Source organism: Colias eurytheme, chromosome 10 (assembly GCF_061535395.1).
Source record: "Colias eurytheme isolate Ceu_HAF_F1 chromosome 10, ilColEury1 Martin Lab GWU primary, whole genome shotgun sequence".
Lineage (NCBI taxonomy): Eukaryota > Metazoa > Arthropoda > Insecta > Lepidoptera > Pieridae > Colias > Colias eurytheme.
This window is the reverse complement of record NC_142989.1, coordinates 11,234,559-11,242,643: the sequence shown is the minus strand read 5'-3', so window position 1 is coordinate 11,242,643 and position 8,085 is coordinate 11,234,559. Positions and strand designations below refer to the sequence as shown.

The window sequence follows — 8,085 nt, the reverse complement described above, 5'->3', positions numbered from 1 at the left end:
TTAATCTTTGCGTAGGTATCTTTGGATATTTTGAAATAAAAACAAATACATATACATATTAAATGTATTATGGCTGATTTTTCAATCCTTGGTTAAAACTTATTCGTCGAATAACGTATTACACGATAATATTAAAATGTCACGTAAACTGTCAAATACGGGCAATTAGAATACGTTTTTAAAATGGTAGTTTTATACATTATTCGACGAATAAGTTTTAACCAAGGATTGAAAAATCAGCCCTTAAAATTTAAAAAATGTAGTCTCATTGCCCGTATTTGACAGTTTACATGTGACATTTTAATATTACGTGTAATACTTTATTAGAGGGCCGGGGTAAGTTTTAACCAAGGATTGAAAAATCAGCCCTTATTGTAGATAAAACCAATGTCATCAAATTGATGACTATTTATTATTGTTAGGCCTTCAATTAGAATATTGCTATCTCATGTAAGTATTGTTTATTTCATGTGATTCAAAATATCATAAACTAAATGTAGATATTATAGTTAAAAATACAAGCCACGCCTAATGATAACTAAGACTATCAATCTGGTGTCCGGCGGGGGTTGAAATTGTGCTTATAAACTAATAACACTCGATAGCATCACAATATCCACAAAGTACAAAAAGTCTTCATTCTCTAAGAGTCACTGAAATCACTTCACTCCAATAACACATTATCGTTAACTTCGCCAAGCCTGATGCATTTTGTTACACTATATATTTTTGTCAGTTTGTTCACTACATCCACGCAACGGCTGGAGTGCCGTCAGAGGACAGCGAGTCCATGGACCGGATGACGGTCGATGTCATTTGTTGTCAGTAAAGCGAAGAGCTGGAACACGGACCGTCAACTCCTTGGAGCTGATCGGCGTTTGTCACCAGCTGGAAGAATGTAACGATATAATATGCCTCTCGATGCATTTTAGAGTCTACGATTTTTAAAATAAAATTCACTTAATTCACCAGATCTACGTTTTTTGTACAATAGTAGATTTTGTATTAAAATTAGAATAAAAGTAGAGCTACTCAATTGAGTGCTTTTTATTTAAAAAATCGTAGACTCCAATAGGCTTCCCAATTAAATGTTGGGGGGGCAAGTTAACACCGCCGCGGCCGCGAGGCGAAATACTTGCCCCCCCAACATTTTTTATTTACAAAACTATGGCTGTGCCTATAGCTTCAACAGTGCTTACCTACGTCATAATTACATCACAGGGGTGAGGGGCTTAGTTTCCTAACTGTATGTATCTGTCAACTGTGACCTGCATGGTCTAGAAACAGTTTTTTTTGGCAACTAACTGATAACAATTTAGGTTTTATTTAAGAGTATTTCTGTACATTATAAGAATGAACGTACTTCTCGAATTTCGCAAACAGCCGGTAATAGCCCATCGGTAGAGTTATTAGGAGATCTAGGAGATGGGGTCGGCGCGTGCTTCGGCAACTCTCGGCCGGCCGCCATCTTGTCGTGCAACTGAGCGAGACGCATGCTCATCTGCCTTCTCTCTTTCTGTTCTCTCTCTCTCTCCCACTTCTTTGCGCTGTAACTCCTAATTGACGATGAGCTGCTTTGCACTGAACTTAGACTTGGACGTCGCGAACCTAGAAGTAAATTTTGAATTAGTTGTCTATAAAACCATGCCTAAAGGCGAAGCATGGTAATTTGGAAGCGTGTTTGAATGCTTATGACTTCTTATAATTCCGAATGGAACCGCTACTGTGATTATTACTTACTGATTATACTGTGGTAATTAATAATAAAGCTATAAAATTATATTTTTTATAGGTGGATAAAAAAATTACGCATGCTATTCTTCTTTAATGCTGTAGAAGAGTTACGGTTCATTCATGAGAATAATGTGTAAATTTTTGGGCGCACACAAGGTTTATTTTTATCGAATCTTATGAATGTGTTTAAAAATTCTACAAGCTTCCATGTTAATTAATTGAAAGTATTTATTTCATATTGTTATTGTAAGCACTTATAATTAAACATAAGGCATTATACATGACACTTTTCACACGTTGACATGCGGTGTAACAGATACGGAAAGCATAAGCAACGTGCTTCTTGTGAAACTGAAAACACAGCTCACCTTTTTTATCTGCACAATACCATTCGCAAAGCAAGCACTGGCAACATTTCTTGTGAAGCAGCAGTTAATTCAAAATTAGACTTGTGTTATTCCAAATTTAAATTTGAATTAGGAATATGAGGCCAACGTTACTTTCAGTTTCCTGGTTACACAAAAGCTGAAAGATAGAGCATGAAGAGAGATACAATATGAACATCGACGGCCATCTTGCTCACACCATGACGAGTCATGCGGCTATCAAGAGAAACAAAATGAGAACCGAAGTCTTGCTGGAAATTAAAACGGGCTGTTGTCATGTGTGCTAAACTACAATTTTTTGTTCACCAATGTTATAATCAAATCAAATAATGCGTCTAGAATTTAGATGATATGTCAGATTTCAGAAGAGAATAAATTGAACCTATTTCTGAATGTTTTACCCAACTAATTAATTATCTTTGAACTTTTGGAATCAGTTGTAAGTTTTTTTGTAAGATGTGGATTTAGTACATCTTTCAAAAGATATAAAAGTATCATTAAAACACTATAATAGATAAAACACAACATATTTGTTACAGTTCATTTTCAGTAATTAAGAAAAATTCAGATAACCAGCCGAAGAGAAATTAATTATTCTATTTAATTTTCATCAAAAGTTGTAGTCAAGCACACATAGCAGCCTCACACACAGCAGACAGGCTAACACCAAGACGCGACAACTAACGACCGGGACAACACATGCCACACACGTGTGCACTCTCCGAATACCAGCGTGCGAATGACGAGAAACTATTGTAAATATTGTTTTGACGGGTAGTTTTGAATTTGATTTTTTTAAATTTGTTTTATTGCTTAGTATTGAGTAGTAAAATTATCTTATCAATTGATTCATGTGTAAGCTAAATTGCGTCTCTTTTCATTAAAAATTAAAGTCTCGTTAATACAATATAAATATACTAATTTATTTAAGGTTAAAATGTAGTTAAGCTATCGATATTTTTTTAGATAAAAAAGTTTATATACATTTTATATTTCAGACTTGAGACAAAGGACACCCGCATAAAACGAGATGACTTCTTCTTCAAGGCTGGATGAAAAATATTTTTATAAGAAAACATTTTTAAATTTAGAAATTAAGAGTTGTTCACCTTTCACGCGTTCATTGATATTGGGGTTTAAAAATGGAACACAGCTGAAGTACGGCATTGAGCCAGTAATTTATTTTATCTATCATCATGTAAATCACATTTGTGAATTTCGAAAAAAAGAATTCTAAATCACATCGTATAAGCAATGACGCGTATCATATTGATTACAAACATATGGCTTGGTAGAGATCGCTTCCTGCATGACATCAAGATTTAAATACTTGTTTGTATTTTATGTTTTTATTTTCAACCGATTTCCAAAAAGGAGGATTAAATTTTTTTTAAAACATTTAAATGCTTTATAAATGAGAAATTATTTCTATTAATAAAAAATTTCAAAACGCTGACATTCCCAATTGGATTGTATTTTTTATTTATTTATTTATTTTTGTATTCTTTAAAAATTTCAAAAATAAGACTACTATTTTTCATTTATTATTTATTTATTACATTCACCACCGCGGTATTCAAAGAGGCACGTCAATAACCCTTGCTGCATACATCCGCATCACCTTTGGCGGCGCACTTAGCGCGCGCGCCGCCGTGCCCGGCCCCGAGGTGGCGCGAGATGAGCAAGATGGCCGCCGTGCGCGCCGCACCTGCGCGCGACGCGGCGCGGCGCGACTCGCGGCGGGAGTCCAGCTCCAGCGTGCCGCTCGTGCAGCCGCTGCGGGACGACGCGCGGGAGGAGGCGCGGGTCGCGCTTAGTGTGCCGCCTGTGGATAGATTGTATTAGCCCATTGAGCCCCGAACGGCCCGATCGGTCCACGACACAATAGATTTTCTGTTGTGTCTGTGATTCCGGGGCCTGAGTTATTAAAAAACGCATAGTTCCAATTCATGTGGACTAGATTTATGCGTTTTCAAAGAATTCCGCATAGTTCCTGTTAATGTAGAAATTCCGGGATAGAAAGTAGTATTCTGGGTCTTCAGCTATATACAGTAGAGAGTAGGTAGTGCAGTAAATCTAGCACCGACTCTTCATACTATTATAAGTTATTCTCCGTCGCCAAATTTCAGTCGGTGATCGCACCTGATGAAGACTACACACTATTCGACCACCATCAGCATATCGTTTAAGATTAGTAATTAATTAAACTGTTTAATAAAAAGCCTAGGCTATCCATTAAAGGTCAAGCGCCAATAAAAAGGCTGATTTAACACCATCTGATAATATCAATATCAAAAAATTCTAGGAATAAGGTTTAGACTTTTCTGTTAGAATTATCCTTAGAGTATCATCTGAAAAAAATTAAAATATAAAATAAAAGGTGAAAAACATTTCATCAAAGATCCGTATATGTAGAATCTGTAAACAAAATCAATACTATTATTTTAAGTATAATTCACTTCAAATCGATAACATTTAGTAGTATAGATAACTAAAAACTAACCAGTATCATTCAAAGAGTACAGACAGGGTGGAGTGAGCCGCGCATCAGCCAGATGCGCGGGGTGGTAGCGGGCCTTCGTGTAGAGGTGCAGCACGAAGCACAGGAGGCCCGCCAGAACAAAGATGCCCGACGCTACTCCCAGCAGCGTCGGCATGTCCGCCGTCAGCAGCACCAGGTCTGGAGGCGGTAATGCGACACGTGGTTAAAATGATACCCCATCGTGTCAGAAAACTGGTAAATCCAGCCATACACGCGGTTTTTATGAAAATGGTTCTAGGGGTATCATGTCAGAAAACCGGTAAATCGGTTTACGTAGTTCTATTAAAACTGGGGCATAACGAATCGGTCATAGATAAGTAATAGGCAAATCTCATATCCTAGCTCGTTGTTCTCTGTTGTTTTCTGCAAATGCGTTTATTTCCTATTACATAAAGTGTAAACTGTAAACGCATCTACAGAAGAAATATTGGGAGACCATTACAAAATCATCTAAAGCATGTCAAATTGTTCAACACCATTTACGTGTAGGTACTTACCAAAAAAATAATACAAGAAAATAATTAAAAAGTTTTGACTATAATGATATTGTGTTTCAATGAAGCTTAAAGGGTAACAATTGTACCAAGTTTCAGTAAAAACATTATAAAAAGTAGGTATTTGCATTTGATTATAGGAAGTAGCTAGGTCAAATGTTCTTTTAAAAAGCATTAGCTTTGTCTTGCGGAAGAAGCTGTTGCTGCTGCTGCAGCTGAAAATTCTTTTAAAAAGTCTTAGTTTCAAAGAATACCTTCAGTGCAGAAGACCCTCTGCGTCGGCCGCGAGTGGCTGGTGGTGTGGAAGCCGGGGTCGCACTGACAGTACGCGTTGTGGTTGACCTGGACGCAGGACGCGTGCGGGTCGAACGCGCGACACGTCTCCCGGTAGAAGCATTGTTCGCCAAGCTTCTTGGCTGGAATTCAAGATAAAGATGCCTCGATACAGATTACCGCACATTAAAGACAAAAAAAGAACAAAAAAGGCATGTTTCTTCACTTACAGGAAATGATAACCTTCGTAAAAATATATTGACCGGATAACAATATTAGTTGTTTACCCATAATAGTGTAAATTAAGAAAAATAACAAATAAAAACTGGTTTAAATTATTCGTGAGTTACTCGTGCATGAATGTTTGTACATGTACAAATTTCAAATATTTCGTCGTCTATTATATAACTGATTGTTTGGTTGTATCACTTTTATCACTTGACTTCGGAAGTTTTGTAGTAGTTTCGCCCGCGGACAAAAGCAAGCCAAGTTAAGCCAAGCCAAGTATTTCTATAACTTATTATTTTGTGTATGTACGTGGGTTACATCACTGCCAATTAATATCAAAATCCGTTTAAAAGATTTCACTTGAAATACAAACATTAATACGTTCTAACACACTTTCGCGCTTATAATATTAGTAGGATAGGTTTAGCAGGATATGTTTAGTAGGATATATTTAGCAGAATAAGTTTAACAGGATGTGTTTAGTAGGAGATATTCTAAAGTCTATGCACATCATCTAACAATACAATTAAATGGATAATATGTACTACAAAATACCCACGTTTAGCGCACCCTGTCGCAACACCCAGCTCCACAGAATGCTTGGGGTCACACTGGCACGTGCTCGACCTCGGCTCGCAGTAGACATGCAGCAGCTTCGAGTTGCACGTGAACTCGCACGGGGAGCCCAGGTAGCGGCCCTTTTCTGGAAAATAAAGAATAAATAATGAAATACTGATTAAAAATGTCTAAAAAGGGTAGAGCAGGGTAGAACAGCTAGTATGTAATATAGGAAAAACAAAGGTAAAATCTTGTAATTCTGACGAGAACGCGAGCGGAGTCGGGGTGAACAGCTAGTAGGTACGTATTATAAATTAGGAAGCTTAAATTTTGTTTAACTGTTACTGTAATTAAATGTTGTAAACACGTTTATGTGTTAATTAATTTATATTTCTTGGGGGTATAATTTTATTGTAAGTACCTATGCGAGGCATAATTCCTGCAAACAGTAGTTAATTATTTAGTAATCCGTGACAATAGTAAAGTAATTTCTAGACGTAGTTCTTACACATGTTTATGGGTTTATTTCCATTGATATGTTTTTACAGGGCTAAAATATAAGCTTTATTTTATCTTATAATAATTGATGGCATAAAATACTGATATTATAATAAAAACCAACCAAACAATAATAATCAAAAACAACAATTACATTCGACATTTATAAAAAAATACAATGGTAAAATAAAATTCTCATTTATATTCTATAAAAATATTTCTTCACGGAAAGTAAATGATGAGGCCACTTCGGAAGTAAAATAACACCCAAATAAGTACACATGTAATAAAGATTGTGCTCCATTTTTATTGTCAAGTCAGATAACTGGACCATAAAAGGCAACATCCTGTATAAGTAGATGTAAAGGGCACACTCTGTATATGTCATATGTTTGCGTGCAAGGCATTCGATGTCAATGTGAATTAGGATTTAGAGCGACTCATTTTTAGGAATATTTTCAGGAAATACGATGTATAAAGTACAGAATGTATTGAGGTTTGCGAACATTTTGTTACGTTTATTATTTACTAGGTTTCCGCGTAGTCGCAAGTCGCAAATCAATTACCAAATTGGTTAGCGAGGGCACCCTCGTAGTCGCAAATTAATTACCAAATCAATACAAAAGTGGAACAAGAAAAATCGTGCCGAAAAAGGCATAATAATTATAAAAGGTATCCTGCAAGTCATAAACCATTGACCACTGTACTACATAATTATACGGATTGTCTATACAAATATTATAAAGAGGAAAGGTTTGATTTTTTGTTTGTTTGTTTGTATGAATTGAATAGGCTCCGAAACTACTTGGCGGATTTGAAAAATTCTTTCACTGTTGGAAAGCTACATCATTTCTGAGTGACATAGGCTAGGTTTTATCCCGGAAATCCCACGGGAACGGGAACTATGCGGGTTTTTTTTTGAAAACGCGGGCGAAGCCGCAGGCGGAATGCTAGTAGGATATAAAAATATTAGTACACATACTTAATTACAAGAATTGCAGAAATCTCAAAAGATAACCTATAAAAGGTATTCTTAACGTCAGGAAGTTATAAGGCCACATGGCGGAAGGAGCTTCGGAAGCGTCTGCCCTTGAAAGTCTCTATAGAAGCAGATTGAATAGCAATATTGTTCTATAACTCGGTTGCGTCTGTATTGTTCACCTAATGAATTGTTTGCGAGTTTTCAAAACGTACAAAGCACACGTACCGCGCCGGAGAAATTCAAGTTCAGTTCGGAAATTTCCCTTCAACTCATTCAAAGTTAAAGGGAAATTTTTGAATGAAGCTCCTCAGAATTGACAATTTAAGTGTGAATACTTGGTGAATACCTATCGCTTCCTTTTTAATGATTCTCCTCATGTTTAAATTCGGC

General features: G+C 36.4%; 1 protein-coding gene across 1 annotated transcript in view; it reads right to left on the bottom strand.

Moving 5' to 3' along the window:
- Positions 1 to 556: 556 nt before the first annotated feature.
- Positions 557 to 8,085, bottom strand: part of LOC149905459 (uncharacterized) — a 42,132-nt gene continuing 34,603 nt past the window's right edge. The window contains exons 3-8 of the mRNA XM_090106437.1: positions 6,217 to 6,360; positions 5,411 to 5,572; positions 4,624 to 4,800; positions 3,742 to 3,945; positions 1,364 to 1,608; positions 557 to 888 (exon numbers count right to left, since the gene is read on the bottom strand). Coding sequence (XP_089962563.1) covers positions 823 to 888; positions 1,364 to 1,608; positions 3,742 to 3,945; positions 4,624 to 4,800; positions 5,411 to 5,572; positions 6,217 to 6,360 — 998 coding nt within the window. The 3' untranslated portion in view covers positions 557 to 822. The remainder of the gene's footprint in view (positions 889 to 1,363; positions 1,609 to 3,741; positions 3,946 to 4,623; positions 4,801 to 5,410; positions 5,573 to 6,216; positions 6,361 to 8,085) is intronic.